Source organism: Mandrillus leucophaeus, unplaced genomic scaffold, assembly GCF_000951045.1.
Source record: "Mandrillus leucophaeus isolate KB7577 unplaced genomic scaffold, Mleu.le_1.0 Scaffold510, whole genome shotgun sequence".
NCBI lineage: Eukaryota > Metazoa > Chordata > Mammalia > Primates > Cercopithecidae > Mandrillus > Mandrillus leucophaeus.
In genome coordinates this window covers 135,928-154,533 of record NW_012105476.1, presented here as the reverse complement: position 1 = coordinate 154,533, position 18,606 = coordinate 135,928, and the positions used below count along the sequence as shown (strand labels likewise).

General features: G+C 49.5%; 1 protein-coding gene across 2 annotated transcripts in view; it reads right to left on the bottom strand.

Moving 5' to 3' along the window:
* Positions 1 to 17,972, bottom strand: part of THAP4 (THAP domain containing 4) — a 41,785-nt gene extending 23,813 nt beyond the window's left edge. Inside the window, exon 1 of one of the 2 annotated variants that reach the window (XM_011996368.1) lies at positions 16,696 to 17,972. In XM_011996368.1, the coding sequence (XP_011851758.1) occupies positions 16,696 to 17,530 (835 nt within the window). In that variant the 5' untranslated portion in view covers positions 17,531 to 17,972. Of the gene's footprint in view, positions 1 to 6,982; positions 7,073 to 16,695 lie in introns of those variants that run through there. The other variant, XM_011996369.1, reaches the window with a different exon arrangement.
* Between the last annotated feature and the right edge of the window lie 634 nt (positions 17,973 to 18,606).

The following is an 18,606-nucleotide window of genomic DNA, read 5'->3' as shown; positions in this document are numbered from 1 at the left end:
GGCACCCTCTGCCTCCCCACGGTCTTTCCCTCCCACCTCCCACCGTGGAGTCCTCTCCAGGAGGCCCTGTCTGTCCTCCACCCAGCGCTCCTCAGAGGGGCCCGGAGAGGAGGAGCTCCTTAAATGGGGGAGAAGGACGGACAGAGCCAGGGACAGTCAGAGACGGGACAGGGACAGAGACAGAAAGACAGAGACAGAGAGAGACACGGGGATGGGGCCAGAGACAGAGCCAGGGCCGGAGACAGACAGAAAGGGATCTTTCTTTCTTCCTCAAACCTTTCTGGGGGTCTCCGAGGGGGAGACCCACGGCATTACTACCTTTCCCCCCAAGAATTTAAAAAAAAAACAAAAATAACGAAAAACCTTTTCCCTGAACTTGATTTTCAGGGAAAATAGGTCACAGATACAACCCACAGCCACCAAAACACACATACGGATGCTGTGAGAAGCGGAGGGTCAGTGCCTCGCTGGAGGACAGGAAGGGCCTCTGGGAGCTGGGGCAGGGGTGGCCCCTGGGGAGAGGCCTCAGAGCCTGGCCTGGCTCAGAGACCTGGGGAGGAGGAGTGGGGAGCCCTGGACTTGGAGGCCTGGAGGCTCTTCTGGCCTCCGCTCTGCCACAGGGAGCTCCCGCAAACAGCAGGCCCAGGGCACCCCACGCGTCTGCCCAGGTGCCAAAGGGCCAGGCTGGCCTCCACGCAGGGCTGCCCCCGCCCACCATCAAGAAGTAATGTGCCACTCTGAAAGAAAGGGGTGCCGCTGGCCGGGCGCAGTGGCTCATGCCTGTAATTCCAGCACTTTGGGAGGCCGAGACAGGTGGATCATCTGAGGTCAGGAGTTCGAGACCAGCCTGGCCAACATGGTGAAACCTCCGTCTCTACTAAAAGTATAAAAAATTAGCCGGACGTGGTGGTGGGCACCTGTAGTCCTAGCTACTCGGGACGCTGAGGCAGGAGAATTGCTTGAACCCGGGAGGCAGAGGCTGCAGTGAGCCGAGATTGCGCCACTGCACTCCAGCCTCGGTGACAGGGTGAGACTCTGTCTCCAAAAAAAAAAAAGAAAAGAAAAAGAAAACGGCGTGCTGCCCCCGAAGACCTTCTGCTTCTCCAGCAATGGACTGTAAGACACTGCTTGAGTTCAGAGACGGACAAAAGATGACAAGACAACAAGAGCAATAAAACATACAAACTGCAAAATGTTGCTGGGGCAAAGGTGAAACTAAGAGACAGGGTCTTGCTCTGTCACCCAGGCTGGAGGGCAGTGGCATGAATACAGTTCACTGTGGCCTCGACCACTGGGGCTCAAGTGATTCTCCTGCCTCAGCCTCCCGAGTAGTTGAATGAAGCTGCTCCATGAAGAAAGACTAGTAACTAAACATGTAAGAACTCAGGAGAGAAACGGCAAAGAAAGAGGAGAAGGTGAAACGTGACCTGGCAGAAGTTGAGAAAGTAAAAGAAAACAAACCACCACCCAAATGAAGTGGAGACTGGAAGCAGCGCAGGGAGAAACAAACACTGGGAAACAGCAGAACACAGAGGACAGAGATGAGTTTAAAAAAAGATAAAAGAGAAATGGAAACAAAGTTAGAAGGACGGGAATGCCTGGCACACTGCCGATGGGAACGTGGACTGGCACAGCCTAGTGAAGGCCATCTGGCATGTGCTTGAGAGGTTAAGCGTGGAGCAGTGGCCCAGGACTGCCACTCCTGGAGACATGCGTACCCAGCAGAAATAACACACCCGTCTCCACAAGACGCTGCCTGTGAATGTTTACAGCAGCACCATTCCCAACAGCCCCAAAGTGGAAACAACGCAGATGTCCGTCAACCAATGAGTAAACAAACTGCAGTAAGTCCCATGAAATGTTATTTGGCCATAAAAATGAAGTACTAATATAAGCTGCAATTCAGATGACCCTTGACAACACGAAATGTGAAATCAGGCTCAAAAGAGCACACATTCTGCAATTCCACTTCTGTGAAAGGTGCAGAACACACACATCTACAGAGACAGTACAGGGGCTGGTGTTTCTCCACAGCCGCGTTCTGTGGCAGAAGATGCTAGAGCCACACGTAGAAGGCGCAGGAGGAGGGAAGGTGACTGGCAAGGACATTATATCTGGCCACAAATGGTCCCTCTGGGCCACAGGCGCGTGAGCTGGCTCACTGACACATGCAGTGAGTGCGAGCTACAAACTGGATTCTGAAAACCCAGTCCAAAAAGTCTTCAAATAATTCAATAATCTTATATTATCGGTGGTTGCCTGTTGAAATAATTTTTAGATAATATAGGGTTAAATAAAATACATTATTAAAATTGATTTCACTTGTTTCTTTTTACCTTTTTAGTGTGGCTGTTAGAAAATATTAAACTACGTAAGAGACTCACTCTCTAGACCTTTTAGACAGTGCTGGAATGGAGTTTTCAACCCTCATAACTCAGGGAGCTTTGTTTCTATGTCTTCTGCCTGAGGACATTACCAGCAGATAGATGTCATCAGGAGACAACAGGGAAATGATGCGGAAAGAAACCTCCGTAAACACTGAATGTACTCAGCCAAAAAAAAAAACTGGTTACAGAAATTTTAAAAATTGGTTATAGGTGGTAGATGTCGGGTCATACAGGCATGACACTCAACTCCCAGGACCCTTGAAGGGGCAGAACTCCCCACTGGTCTTGTCCCTGACAGCTGATACCACAGAGGCTTACGAATGAAGTAGTAGTGGAAGATTTCATTTTAAAAACTAGGCCGGTCACAGTGGCTCACATCTGTAATCCCAGCACTTTGGGAGGCCAAGGAGGGTGGATCACCTGAGCTCAGGAGTTCGAGACCAGCCCAGGCAACACAGTGAAACCCTGTCTCTACCAGAACTACAAACAATTGGCTGGGCGTGGTGGCACGTGCCTGTGGTCCCAGCTACTCAGGAGGCTGAGGTGGGAGGATTGCTTGGACCTGGGAGGCAGAGGTTGCAATGAGCCAAGATCACATCACTCCACTCCACTCCACTACTTGGGTAACAGAGTGAGACCCTGTCTCAGAGACAAAACAAAATAAAATAAAAAAAACTGAAACACAACAAGCATAATATAAAATAAGGTAACAGAACCAAGACTGAAAATGCTTGAACTCACATATTAAAAAGCTTTTCAGGGCCGGGCATGATGGCTCACACCTATAATCTCAGCTCTTTGAGAGACCGAGGTGGGTGGATTGCTTGAGTCCAGAAGTTTGAGACCAGCCTGGGCAACATACTGAAACCCCATCTCTACTAGAAATACAAAAAAATTAGCCAGGCATGGTGGTGCGTGTCTGTAATCCCAGCTACTTGGGAGGGTAAGTGGGAAGAATCACTTGCACCCAGGAGGTTTAGGCTGCAGTGAGCCAAGACCGTGCCACTGCATTCCAGTCTGGGCAACTGGAATGACACCCTGCCTTGGAGAAAAAAAAAAAAAAGGGTTTCAGATTGGACACAAAGACAGACCCTCTTTTGCTGTAGATGAGAGACGCACCTAAAATAAAGCAATTCAGAGACATTCCAGAAAGCTGGGCAATAAGCAATAAGCAATAAGGAAGCAGGCTTCCGATCTCACCATCACATACAATGCATGGAACTAGACAAAGAACGGCTCTTCCGAATGAAGGGCAGAATGCACAATGAAGACATAACCGCAAGGGATACTCATGTACCAAGCACAGCAACATTTATAAAGCAGAAACTACTGATGACACACAAAGATGTCGAGAGAAAGAAACTAAATGAAATCACAGTTCACCTCTAAGTATGAATGAATACAAATAAAATAAAATTCCCAAATAATATAATTAATAAGGTAGTTCTGACTGATACGTATTGAACTCGGTAGCTTAAAAAAGGGAATACCGCCAGGCGCAGTGGCTCACACCTGTAATCCCAGCACTTTGGGAGGCTGAGGTGGGCAGATCACCTGAGGTCAGGAGTTCAAGACCAGCCTAACCAACATGGTGGAACCCCGTCTCTACTAAAAATACAAAAAAAATTAGCCGGACGTGGTGGCGCATGCCTGTAATCCCGGCTACTTGGGAGGCTGAGGCAGGAGAATTGCTTGAACCTGGGAGGCGGAGGTTGCGGTGAGCCGAGATTGCACCATTGCACTCTAGCCTGGGTGACAAGAGCGAAACTCCGTCTCAAAAAACAAAACAAAACAAAACAAAACTAGGGAGTGCCTTCTTCAAGTTCCTCTGGAACAGTCATGCAAACTGGCCTTCTGGTCAAAGAAAGCCTATAAGTTCCAGAAAGCAGAAAGAAGTCTGCTGTCTGATCACAACGCAGTGAGACTAGAAATGAAAGTGAATCTGGTGTCCCTTGAAAACACTGTGCTAAAAGAAAGAAGACAGCCGGGCATGGTGGCTCACGCCTGTAATCCCAGCACTTTGGGAGGCCGAGGCGGGCGGATCACGAGGTCAGGAGATAGAGACCATCCTGGCTAACACGGTGAAACCCCGTCTCTACTAAAAATACAAAATATTAGCCAGGCACGGTGGCGGGTTCCTGTAATCCCAGCTACTCAGGAGGCTGAGGCAGGAGAATGGCGTGAACTCAGGAGGTGGAGCTTGCAGTGAGCCGAGATGGCGCCACTGAACTCCAGCCTGGGTGACAGAGCAAGACTCTGTCTCAAAAAAAAAAAAAAAAAAAAAAAAAAAAAAAAGAAAGAAAGAAGTCAGACAAAAATGTGTATATTCTATGATTACAACTGGATGAAATTCGAGGCCAGACAAAATGGATGGAGGGTGGGAAATCTGAACAACGACAGGGAAGGGCTTGGTGGGGAGTGCAAAGGAGAACCTGGACCACTGGGCATGGGTGTGGCTGCAGAGGCGCCTGCACCTGCCAAAACTCGCTGCAGGAACACCTAGGAGCTTATGTTCCACTTATGCAAATTATACCTCAATTAAAATGTTATAAAGAAAAACCTCCCCAAACAAACTAATATTTCAAAAAGCAGAAACCTAAAAGCATTTCATCCCTAGAGTGCTCACTACGTTGCTACCGCAGCACAGGGTTCTGGGCAGCCTCAAAGCAGGGATGTGGCAGGGAGTGGGGTCAGCCTCACAGCTCAGGGTCTTGGCTCCTGGCCCCAGGGTCTGCCGTCACTCAAGCTGCGGCCTCTACTGCAGATCTAATATTTCGAGAGAAGCTAGAAGCTGATTTGGGACTAAAATATACCAATTTCTAGACATCTGTTCAAATTAAAACAAACACCACTGTGGTGTGAGCTGCATACCTTGGGGCGGGTGCACAGGGCCGGCCAGAGAGGGCTTGGAGTCACACACAGTGCCCTGCCCGGCGCCTCCCGCCTCCCACCTCTCCTCTCTTCTCCCAGGCGGGAGTGAGGAGGCCACTGGCAGCCACCCAGCACATCCCCGTGCCCCAAGCCCGCAGCTCCCGACATATCAGGAGAGCTCTTTGCTGCCCTCAGCCGTGTTTCTGAGCAGGTTTCGCGTTCATCAGGATGCTGGGGAGCTGGTTCTAGACACAGGCCCAGCCCAGCTGGCCCGGCAACAGGGAGGGCGCCCACAGGGACACACTCTGCCCCAGTCCTGCAGGGGGAGCGGCCCAGAGCCCCTGCCATGAGATGCCAGGGAGAACTCGGTCAGGGGCTGGCAAGCACAGGTGAGCACAGCTGGCTCCCCGGAAGAACTGGGCTTATCTGAAGTCTGGTCAAGTGGAACTGGACCGTCTGTTCCCTCAGGTGGGCCTGGATGGGCCAGCGCCTTTTATCTAGAAGGAGGACGTGGCCCGGGCTTTCTGCCTCAACCCTGCCTCGAAGACTACCCCAAGGGAGATTGACGTGACAGTGAGACTAGGGGGGTGGGTGGGGTGGAGATGGCCAGCAGCTGGCATTGCTGGCAGCCTGGAAGGGGACCAGTGACATCAGCGAGAAGGGCAGGTGCAGGTGCACGAGAGCTGAGGGCGAACCCTGGCGTCAGGACCGGAGAGGCCCACCACAGAGCGGGTGAACATTGGCGCCGGAGTAGGGGGTGGGAGGGTGTCCCGGTAAGAGCACGTTGGGAGAGGCTGCCTCAAACATTCTGGCTATAAGTGAGCTTTTGAGTAGATTTTGCTACACGCATGCCACACCAGGGAAGCAAGTCCCGCGGGCCCTGGAGAGGAGCTACCCTGCAGGCGGCTGCTGCTTCAGGTGCGCAGGGCCCACACCACACTTGGGAACAGGAGAGCACGCAGCACTTATGTGGCAATTTCTTTTTAAAGAGACCAGAGAATTCTAAGATGGTTCTGAAATTCAGAATAAACGCTTTTGAGTAGAAAAAATAACATCTGACTGGAAAGGAAGGAGCACGTGGCTAAGCAGCTAGATAGAGGCTGAGGCTGAAGACTGGCCTCAGGAGGGAGCATCTAACAGCTGTGAGAAATACTTCCCATCCTGTCGCCCTCCTGGGTTGTTATTTGCTCTGAATCTTAAAGGAGTTTAATTTGGACAGGGACAACAGGTCGGGCAGTAAACAAGCAGTGGCGGCACCTCCTCCTGGCGGCCGTTCCCCCTGCACCCTCCACCACTTTGAGCTGCGCGGAACGTGGCAGCTCCCTAGCCACTGTCCCTCCTTGTTGTCACTGAAGCATGGGTGGGGCTGAGAACGACCAGTAAGAGAATTTTAGAATCCAAACATCAGCTTACATGAGTCTAGATATATGTTAAGATCCATCAAACTGTGACCTCAATATCTGTGTTTTTTACTCTCTGTAAATTATACTTCATTAGAAAAAAATAAAATTTAAACGTGAAACAAAAAATATTATAAAGGACCTAGTCTATTTGTCACTTTCCAACTCTTTAAATAAACCAGACAGGCTTTTCTAGGCATTTCTTTTCTGATTTCATTTTTCTTTTATTAAAATTTCAACCAAAATGCAAAAACAAAAATTTAAATTTCCTGCAAGAAATTTAAATTTTCATTTTTTGGCCCAAGACACTGAAAGCAGGCTTACCCATCCCTAAGTTTTCTAAACTCCGGACACTCGTCAAGGTTCCTCAAGGTTGTTTTCTGCCAATTGACGGGAAATGTTTGCACCTGGCTCTTAATGGCTCTGCAGGAAGTGAATGCTAACTTTAAAGGGTGCATTCTGGGAACTGTAGTTCCACTATGAAAGAGCTTGTCTCAGAAGAAAGTAAGACAATGACAGCCCAAATCACAGAATTTCAGAGCTGGAAGGAGCTTTGGAGGTCAGGTGAATTTTATGAAAGAGGGACTGGCCAGAGGTCTGGGCAGAGTGAGGAGTGCGGCTTCTACCCTCAGTCTCCTCCACCGGCTACAGCTGAGGAAGGCAACGCCACAGAGCCAGGCACATCCTAAATGCTTTCTCTCTCCAGAGCAGTCCCTCTGGCCACCCCTGGCATGTCCTTTTCTGTCTCCCAGAGGCTGGCTGGCGACTCATCTTCACCTGGATGTGGAGGATCAGAGACTGTTCTGTCTCCTGGCAAGTGGCCCGGGAACCCAGGACAGGAAGTGAGCAAATGCGCCCACTGGGACCTGGGGACGGCTCCTTCCTGGAGCTCCCACCCTCACATCTCTTTGTGTTAGTGACATGGTGTTTCCTGCCAAGGCACACAGAGAAAGGGACACTTACTGCTTAGTACAATAAGGTGCATGGAAGCTGAGGCTCCACGGCCGGCACCAGCTGTCCCAGGTGGGGAGGAGCTGTCTGGGAACACCGTGATATGTTTGGGTCCACTGGAAAGGCACACCAGTAGGAAACTGTTGTTTTAAAGTGACATCAAGGCCCTCAACTTATCAACCATGAAATGGAAGGAGTTGCACGCACAGGGGAAAAACAGAAATCATAATGGAGAGAAAATACAGCAAGTATTTCTATAAAATAAAAGACACAAAGTGGGTACAAATAATTTGCAGATGTTATGTTTGATTACCTCGTTAATCTGAGTCTCAATTGAAGAACTATTAGAATTTGCAAGTGAATTTGATAAGATGGCTGATTACTAAAATGAGTAGCTTTCCCACACACTAGTAATAACTGAAAAATAATGGTTGGGGAGTACGCTTCCAGTTTCAACTCTCGCATGTAAAGAGCTTAAGAGTCATATACCATAGCCTTACAACAGCAAAAAAAAAAAAAAAAAACAAACACTGAAAGAAATGAAAATCAACAACTTTTCCTGGATCCAAAAGGAAGTGAGGTTACAAACGTCTCTCCTGCCACAGAGAAAAGCAGTGAGATCAGCTCACATGGAGCAGAAACTACCGTCTACAGGAGACGGAACTGGTAGGAACCTGATTTGGACAAAATGCTGGAGGCTGAACACGGCAGGTGTGAGAATCTCCTGGGGTCCCACATTTTCATGGGTTTTACCCCCAGGAACCCCATCAGGTTCTCCCCATGAAAAGCCAAGAAAAAAAAAATCACCTCATGTCTCTGGAGGAGAAGGGGGAGGTGACCACCTTGAAATAAGCCCAGAGCATTCTCCAGGCAACGGCCTGCTCTGCAGCGAGGCCGACTTCACCAGGAACTCATCTCAGCTGCGGAAGGGCATTTCACCACTCCAGCCCTGCCCGTCTCCCGTCTCACCCAAGCAGGAAGGAGAAAGGGAAGGACACATGTGAAAGTCACAGCTCAGGGACACGGGCCACTAACAGGCTTAAATCGAGTCACAAGCTGGAGCCTGCATCCCCTCCCAGCCCTGCAGGCTCCAGCATTACATCCTGGGTGGGAATGGCAAAGGCCCAGGTGCAGGCTGTGGAAGGCAAGCTCAGAGAAACTCCACGACAACAGGGAGACAGAACAAGGACACTCGAGGAATTTTACAGGCGCTGCAGGATTAAACACAGCTGACTGCCAGCCAGGTTAAGGGGATGCCTTCCAATGAAGGCCACTTACTTCACCTTCAGTCACGCAGCACTTACTGATGGGGCATGCATTGACAAATGCGTCATGAGGCAAGTTCATCATTGTACAAACGTCACAGAGTGCACCTACCGCGTACCGCGCACCTAGGCTGTATGGCAGAGCCTGTGCTCCCAGGTTACACATCACAACGTGTTACTGAATACTGTAGGCAGTTGTAACACAGTGCCAAGTGTGTGTGTTCCTAAAACACGTCTAAACATAGAAAACCTACAGTAAAAATACGGTATGAGAGACAATGAACGGTACACCTGCACAGGGCACTTACCAGCGTTGCAGTGTGCAGCACTGGCAGTTGCTCTGGGTGAGTCGGTGAGGGAGGGGTGAGTCAATGTGAAGGCCTGGGAGATGACTATACACTATGGTAGATTTTCTAAACACTGCACACTGAGGCTACACGAAATTGATTTTTTAAAAAAATTGTACTATCATGTTACGATGGCTACAAGGCTGAGGCAGGAGAATTACTTGAACCTGGGAGATGGAGCTTGTCGTGAGCTGAGATGGCGCCACTGCACTCCAGCTTAGGCGACATAGCAAGACTCCATCTCAAAAAAAAAAAAAAAACAAAAATTACAGACAAATATCTCTCATGAACACAGATGAAAAATCTTTAACAAAACATTAGCCACTGAATAAAAAAAATGTATAAAAAGAATTATATGCCATGACCCAGTGGGATCTACTCCAGGTATGCAAGGCTGGCTCCGTGCTCTAAAATCGATTAACGTAACCCGTCACATCAACAGGCAAATCATCTGACCATAAATAACAGGATCACATTAATAGGTGCAAAAAAATCATCTGACACATTCCAACATCCTATTCATGATAACAGCTCTCAGCAACAGGAATAAATGGGAATTTTGTCAACTGGATAAAGGACATATAAAAAAACTACTGCTTGGTGGCTCACGCCTGCAATCCCAGCACTTTGGGAGGCCGAGGCAGGCAGATCACGAGGTCCAGAGATCAAGACCAGCCTGGCCAACATGGTAAAACCCTGTCTCTACTAAAAATACAAAAATTAGCTGGACGTGGTGGCACACGCCTGTAAACCCAGCTACTCGGGAGGCTGAGGCAGGGGAATCCCTTTAACCAGGGAGTCGGCGGTTGCAGATCTCGCCATTGCATTCCAGCCTGGGTAACAAAAGCGACACTACGTCCCCCCCCCAAAAAAAAAAAAGCAAAACAAAACAAAAAAACAAAGAACCAAACAACAACAAACACCACTACAGCTAACATCGTAAGAAGGAAAAAAAGTTATTCTTTCTACTATCTCTTAACACTTTTTTTTTTTTTGAGACGGAGTCTCACTCTGTCACCCAGGCTGGAGGGCAGTGGCGTGATCTCCACTCACTGCAAGCTCCGCCTCCTGGGTTCAAGTGATCCTCCTGCCTCAGCCTCCTGAGAAGCTGGGATTACAGGTGTGAGCCACTGTGCCCAGCCCTTTAATTTTATTATTATTTTTTGAGATGGAGTCTTACTCTGTCGCCTAGGTGGGAGTGCAATGGTGTAATCTCAGATTACAGGCATGTGCCACCACGCCCAACTAATGTTTGTATTTTCAGTAGAGACGGTGTTTCACCCTGTTGGCCAGGCTGGTCTCAAACTCTTGACCTCAAGTGATCCGCCTGCCTCGGCCTCCCAAAGTGTTGGGATTACAGGCGTGAGTCACTGAGCCCAGCTAATCTGGATTTCTGAACAACTTTTTATTGTGAAAAATCTTGAACATTACAAATTAAACAGAATAGTGTAATAAACCCATACACCTGTCCCTAGTTTCACCATTTATCACTCTTCTGACATTCTTGTTTTGTCTGCACTTCTCCCAACTCTTCAGCTTCCATTTATTATTTATTAACAGGTTGTTTTTAGGACAGAAAAATCCAGCGGGTAGTACAGAGAATTCACCCTCTCACCCTGTCCTGTTCCCCTACGATTAACGTCTTGCATTAGTGTGGTATGTGTCTCTCAAGTTATGAACCAATACTGATACATTGTTACAAACAGGGTCCACGGTTTACATCAAGGTTCACTTGTTTTGTACTTGGATTTTGAAAATCCAGATTTCAAGAATTATCTGTAGATAATGAATCCATAAAGGAATGAAAAGAAAACAGATTTTGAAGCAAGTGTTACATTACTGAACTTAGGAAACGGGTGAATAATATTTAACAGGGGTTGGTATCCTTACTATATCGAGAACATTTATAACTCAGTGGACAAGCAAGACCACAAACATGTGGTTCATAGAAGTGCTAATAATGTATCCTCGCGGAATCCCGGTGGAGAAGAGAACCACGCCCACAGAACGCCAGCGGGCACAGCCTCTGAAGGGTGGCTTGGACCAACCTCTTAAGCCCACTGGCCCGGATCCTTCAGTTTGGGGAACCTGCCCAAAAGTAGACACTGGCTAAAGACAACGAGCTGAATAGAAGTGTGTAGCCCTTTCCACGTAAATCCCTAAAGAATGACCCAAAGTTTCTGTCAGTGAAGAACAAATCCACATGGGCAGCAAGAACCACAGAGAATGCGGACCCTGGGGCCCGCGACACAGGCGGCAAACGGTGTGACAGACTGCAACCCTGGGGAGAGGGCGTCCTCTCCCCACCACACCCTCGCTCCTGACACCCCTGTACCCATGCTGCACACCCAGCCGTGGCCTGGTCTCACCTTTGGAGGGGCACAGGGCATGCGGGGTGGTGCCTGCACCTGTCCCTTGCTCTCAGGGGCCTGGCCCTGCACGGCCCTCCCCACTGACACACTCTCCCTGGAGCCACACTCCCTCTGGCTACTGTCTACTTGCCTCACTCTTCTTCACTGCCAAACCTGGCCCTGACCCCTCATCACTGGCCCCCTCTCCGCCCAGCTCCACCGGCCTCTCCAGTGAGATTCCAGTCACCAGTGACCCTGGGAGCGCGTCCAGCCCCCTTCTCTCCATTATCCTGGGGGACATTCAGCCCCCTTCTCTCCATTCTGATCAGAGTAGCACCCAGCACAGCGGGCACCCTTCTTTCCCGAATGACCCCTCGGCCTTCCCCTAGACCCACCTCGGCTGCCCCTCTCTCAGCGAGGCCTGCTCCTGGGCCGGGCACTGGAGCCCAGCCTAGAACCACACTAGACCCCAAGGCTTCAAACACCTCTGCCCTCCACCCCCACACTCACATGCCCAATTCCCAGAGGCCAGCTGCTGGCCTCGGACTGTTCAAACCCCGGCCTCAGCACCCAAGAGCATCTCAAACTCTGTTCCTCCCCCCATCTCTTTCTCCTCCCCAAAAGTCTCTCCCACTCAGCATCTTCCAGGTATTCAGGCCTAATCCCTGTAGCTGGCCTGCTGCTCTATCGCTTCTCAACCCCCTGAACCCAGCCAGTCCTCCAGCACTGCTACCACCGCCACTCCCTCTCTAAAGTCTGAGCCATCGCCAGCTACCCTGGGACTGCCACAACAGTCAGCAGCACCCCCCTTAAAACTGTACTGGAATAGGAATTTTTTTTTAAAGTCATGGCTGGGTGCGGTGGCTCACCTGGCCAACGTGGCGAAACCCCGTCTCTCCAAAAAAAAAAAAAATACAAAAAATTAGCCGGGCGTGATGGCACACACCTATAGTCCCAGCTACTCAGGAGGCTCAGGTGAGAGGATTGCTTGAGCCCAGGGGGTCGTGGCCGCAGTAAGCCGAGGTCATGCCACTGCACTCCAGTCTGAGATTGTCTCAAAAAAAAAAAAAAAAAAAGTCATTAAATACTGCCCAAAAGGAGGGGAAATTTGGATACAATAAACAATAGTAAGTGAAGTGGCCAGTAAAATGTACACTTCAATCTAATAATCATGGTTGCTTGATGGAGGAATAAGAAGTACCTGGAACTAAGATGACATACAGCGTCCACCTAGGGAGGGTGGCACACAGGACCGATCAGCTCTCAATGATGACACAAAGAGGGGCTCACATGTTTGTTTTTAAAACTGAAAGATGGGCTGGGCACAGTGGCTCACAATTGCAAACCCAGAGCTTTGGGAGGCTGAGACAGGAAGATCACTTGAAGCCAAGGGTTCAAGACCAGCCCAGGCAACATAGTAAGACTCCATTGCTACAAAAAATTTTAAAAATTAGCCAGATGTGGTGGTATGCGCCTGTAGTTCCAGCTACTTGGGAGGCTGAGGTGGGAGGATCGCTTGAGCCTAGGAGGTCAAGGCTGCAATGAGCTGTGACAGCACCACTGCACTCCAGCCTGGGTGACAGAGCAAAGCTCTGTCTCTTAAAAAAAAAAAAAAAAAGAAAAAAAAAGAAAAAAAAGAAAAAATTGAAACATACCCACTAGAAGAAGAGTAAGAAAATGGTGAGAAAGCCTAACAAAAAATAAAAAGGTAGGCCCGAATTCTCACTTACCAATAATCACAATTGTAAATGATTACTCTACAAAAAGACTGGATTGAGTTAAAAATATAACTATAAAATAAGATGAAAAGGTTGAAAATAAGGAAACGAAGAAATAAGACTTTAAATGGGGCAAAAAGGGGTTTCTTGTGTTGGTAACAGGAAAACTTATGCACCAAACAGCATGGGCTTGAGGCAGAAAGCAACTCTTGGACATACAAGCAGAAATGGGCACCTCCAGAACCACAGGGGAGGCCCACCTCCCCTCCTACCTCCCCTTCCTCAGCCATCAGCAGACCGAGGGCCCGGCCTGACAAGAAGCTAGGGAACACTCTGTCCGCTGACTAACGCGAGTAAGCAAGTGCCCAGCTTCAGGTGGGAACGATGTAACCAGGGAGTGATAAGGACCCGTTCTTCCAGCCCCACACTGCAACAGTCACAAAAAGGGACTGTGTGAGCCACAGTGAAGTCTCAAAGGATTCCAAAAAGCAGAGCTCCTTCAGACCTCACCATTAGACCTTAATGCAATCAAATTTTAAAATAACTACAAAAAAATTAGCTCCCCTCCCCCAATCTGTGTGCACTTAAAAATCTGTCAACACCCTTTTAAATAGCCACAGGGTTAAAGGGGGCATCAAGGCTGGAATTACAAACGACTCAGAAATGAACAGCAACAAAAGCAGAGAGAGGCAGAGCTATGGCGCATAGCCCAAGGAACAGAAGAGCCACAGCCTCCATTGCAGGGTTAAGGAACATGCCAGGAACCAGAACTACAAGGAAAAAACCCAAGAAAGTAAAAAGACGTAAGGATTAACGAGCATAAACAACAACTCAGAGACACAAAGGGCTGGCTGTTTGGAAAAACCTGTAATGGCGACAAACTTCGGTAAGTTTAACCAAGAGGAACAGAGAGAAGGTGTCAAAAGCAACATCACCTCTGATAACTACAAACAGCTTTAAAATTCAGAGAGAAGTTGGGAGGCCGAGGCAGGCGGATCACCTGCGTTTAGGAGTTCGAGACCAGCCTCACCAACCCGTCTCTACTAAAAATACAAAATTAGCTGGGTGTGGTGGCACATGCCTGTAATCCCAGCTACTAAGGAGGCTGAGGCAGGAGAATTGCTTGAACCCAGGAGACAGAGGTTGTGGTGAGCCAAGATCACACCATTGTACTCTAGCCTGGGCAACAAGAGCAAAACTCCATCTCGGGGAAAAAAAAATTCCGAGGGAAGGCTTGGTGCGGTGGCTCACACTTGTAGCCAACATAGTGAAACCTCATCTCTACTAAAAATACAAAAATTTGCCGGGTGTGGTGATGGGTGCCTGTAATCCCAGCTACCTGGGAGGCTGAGGTAGGAGAATTGCTTGAACCCAGGAGGCAGAGGTTGCAGTTAGCTGAGATCTCACCACTGCACTCCAGCCCAGGCAACAGAGTGAGATGCTGTCTTAAAAAATAAAATAAAATAAAATTCCAAGAGAAAATAGTATACAATTTCAACCTGAGAATCCGAAAATCTAGATTTGACCTGAAAATCTGGGTTAGCAGCACTCAGTGGCCGCGTTCCTCCTCCCGGGACGCATCGAGTATGGGCTTTGTTTTTGGTTGTGCTAATGGCTGTTCCCCTGGGGATCCAGGAGGCCCTGAAAATCTTGTCCCACTATCATATACTTATTGACAAACATTGATCCAGATGAAATCAACAATGTGGTAGGAAAATGGTTTTCCTATGTATACGACAGGCAAAGGAAACCATTCGCCATATGTAAGTATCGAGAAACCAATTTTAAGAAGCACTTAACAGTAAAATGGGGGAAAAAACAGAAATAGAGCTAATAAACATATAAAGATTACACAGGAAATTTTGTTTTTTTGACACAGGGTCTCACTGTCACCTAGGCTGGAGTGCAGTGGTGCCATCACAGCTCACTACAGCCTGGACCTCCCAGGCTCGAGCTATCCTTCTGCCTCAGTCTCCCAAGTAGTTGGTTCCACAGGCGTGCACCATGATACTCAGCAAATTTTAAAATTATTTATAGAGATGGGGTCTCCCTGACGGAGCTTGCAGTGAGCTGAGATCGTACCACTGAACTCCAGCCTGGGTGACAGAGCAAGACTCGGTCTCAGAAAAAAAAAAAAGAGATGGGGTTTCCCTAGGTTGCCCAGGCTGGTTTGAACTTCTGGACTCAAGTAATCTTCCCTCTTCGGCCTCCCAAAGTGCTGGGATTACAGGCATGAGCTACTGTGCCTGACTTATACACCAAATTTTTAATAACAACAAGCAATAAAACTTGGGAGGTAGGTAAGAAACAAGATTTTTTACCTCTTTTTAGTCTGTATTTCTGCAGTTTTAATTTTTGCAATAGAGAATGTATTGTATTTCTTTTTTTTTTTTGAGACAGAATTGGGCTTTGTTACCCAGGCCGGAGTACAGTGGCGCCATCTCGACTCACTGCAACCTCTGCCTCCCAGGTTCAAGCTGTTCTCCTGCCTCAGCCTCCTGAGTAGCTGGGATTACAGGAGTGTGCACCATGCCCAGCTGAGGATGTATTTCAATAGATGTGTGTGGTGTGTTTTTTTTTGAGACACAGTCTCACTCTGTCACCCGGGCCAGAGTGAAGTGGTGCAATCCTGGCTCACAGCAACCTCTGCCTCCCAGGTTCAAGCGATCCACCTGCCCCAGCCTCCCCAATAACTGGGATTACAGGCGTGCACCACCATGTGCAGCTAATTTTTGTATGTTTTAGTAGTATCTTTTTCTGTTTCACTATATTGGCCAGGCTGGTCTCGAACTCCTGACCTCAAGTGATTTGCCCCTCTCAGCCCCGCAAAGTGCTGGGATGACAGATTTGAGCCACCGAACCCAGCCTCAAGAGATGTTTTAATTGAATAGATGTTAAATAATTATTAACGTTCATGATGATTTAACTTCAAGGATATTCATCAAAACGTAAACGGAAAGAACCTCCTCGTAATTTTAACAGTTTCTGATATTTGCTTTTTCTGAGAGTTTACTCTCTTATTTTCCATCTGGCTCCTAACTCATCTGGAATTTCTGTTGTGTAAGGTATGAAACAGAAGCTATCTTTCCCTGTGCACTCTCCACGGAGGCGTTCAGGTGCTCCCAGCTGACGCGCGCTGCCTGCTTCCCTCAGGGCCTACATCCCTATACACACAGATGTCTCTTGTGGGACCGGGTGCAGTGAGGCCTGCTTTCTAACCCGGGTTCCCTCATCTACAAGGTGTGGCTACGACCAGAGCCGCCTCCTGAGAGCGCAGGGAGATTGCGACGCACCCCGCACCCCTCCGCCTCCGCCCCAAGAAATGCTCAGGGGACATTGGCCACGTTGCAGAGAAACCCCTCCTAACGGGAAGGGAGCATGGGTACGCGAGGCTCTGGTACTGACCGCGGCTGGGCGACAGCAGGCCACTCGGGTAGGGGACGCTCACTCTCCTCAGCTCGTCCAGCTTCTCCTGTAGCTTCCGCACCTGGCTGTCGGAGCGGCTGACCCTCTGCCGCAGGCTCTTCAGCTCGCCGTTCTTCTTCTCCACCTGCTCCCGCAGGCAGCACACCTGGCTCTTGTTCTGCCGGGAGGAGAAGCAGTAGGAGTGCAGTGAGTCGATGAGCTTGCAAGCCCCCGACGCTGACAGGATGACCTCGTTGATGGACATGGGGCTGGCGTCGCTGTGCTGGCTCTGCACGGCTTCCGTGGCTGGCTTTGGGGTGACGTCGGCGGGAGGGGCGGAGGGGCTCTGGGAAGGCTTCTGCGGTGTCGCGGTAAGTGATGAGCCGGGGGGACTCTGGGCCAGGCCCTTGTCGGGCCCCAGGCTGCTCCCACTGCAGCTTGGTTCCACATCTTTCTTCGGCCTCTTGCGGTCAATGGGCTCTCGGGGGACAGATGGCCTTTCTCGGGTGTGCTTGGAGGAGAAACTGTACGAATGAAGTGAGCCAATAAATTTGCACGCCCCAGATCCTGGGGGCGTAAAGTCATCCATGGAAATGCCACTCTTATCTGCCACGCCCCCTTCGATGGAGGGGGTGGTGCTCTCATCGCCAGCATCTGTGGCAGACACTTCTGCTTTTCCCTGGCTGCCTGCCACCGTGGTGGCCAGTCCGTCTCCTGGAGTTCGTTCCAAGGCTTGCTGGGCCTGCTCCTGGCTGGCGGCCTCCTGGGCCGCCCTGGGTGCGGCTTCACCCTGCAGAGCAGCTCGCTTCAACCTGCGGGACTCTGGCTTGGCCATCGGGTTTCCACTCGAGGACGGTGACCAACCTGTAGCTCCTCTGCCGGTGGCGGCGCTCGAGTGTCCCCTCACACCCCCTGTGGCCTTGCTGGCATCTTTCCTCCGGGTGCGGCCATGGCCTCCAGCCCCCCTCTTCTTCTCAGTCAGGTGGAAGATGGATGGCACAGCTGTGGGCTTCAGCAGGCGATGCTGGTCCTCCAGCCTCTTGGAGAAGCTGTCTTTGGTGAAATGCTCACTACAGAGAAATGAATACTTAGTGGGAGTCCAGTTATCCCTCTGAACAGCTTTTAACCATTGGATAAGACGTTTTGAGTCCTTTAGGGGGAACCTACAGGACAAACGACAAAGTAATTAGAAATAATTAAATGTCTCCCCTTAAAATAATCAACTGTAAAAGCAAAACAAGTATTTTTGCAAGCACCCTAAGCTGTATTGAATTCATCCACTTAAAAAAATACTTCAAAAAAATTTAAGAAACATCTTCTACTGGAGTAGAAATCTGAAAGACCCGTTGTCTATCCATACAGAGCTTTCAGTCTGTGGGGCAGATGGGAAAGAAGGTAACCAACTGCTCCCCAGCTGTGGTAAATGCCCTATGGGGACACAGGATGCTGAGAGACAGTGCCAGGACGGCCTCAGGACAGCAGGAAATAGCTCCTAGGAGCTGACTGCTAACTAACCCTCCCAAACTGCCTGGAAGGTAGGACTCTGGGTGCTAAAACCAGGGCCAGCTCCACATAGACTGGGGCGTGAGAGGTCAGGACTGCACCAATGCAGCCCTGGCTGTGCACAAGCAGCTGAGAATCTGGAGACCTCCAGAAGACTCCAGAGCTACAGTGCTGTGTTCCTGCTGCAAGCCCACCTCCAGGAATAAAAATGCTCCTTTTAAAAGTCAACAGCCCAGGGACAGGCCACAGTGGTGCTCGCCTGCAGTTCCAGCTACTCGGGAGCCTGAGGCTTGAGGATTCTTTGAGCCCAGAAATTCGAAGTTACAGTGAGCTAAGACTGCACCACTGCTCCCCAGCCTGGGGAACAGAGCGAGACCCAGTCTTCTCCCCTCAAAAGAAAAATCAGCC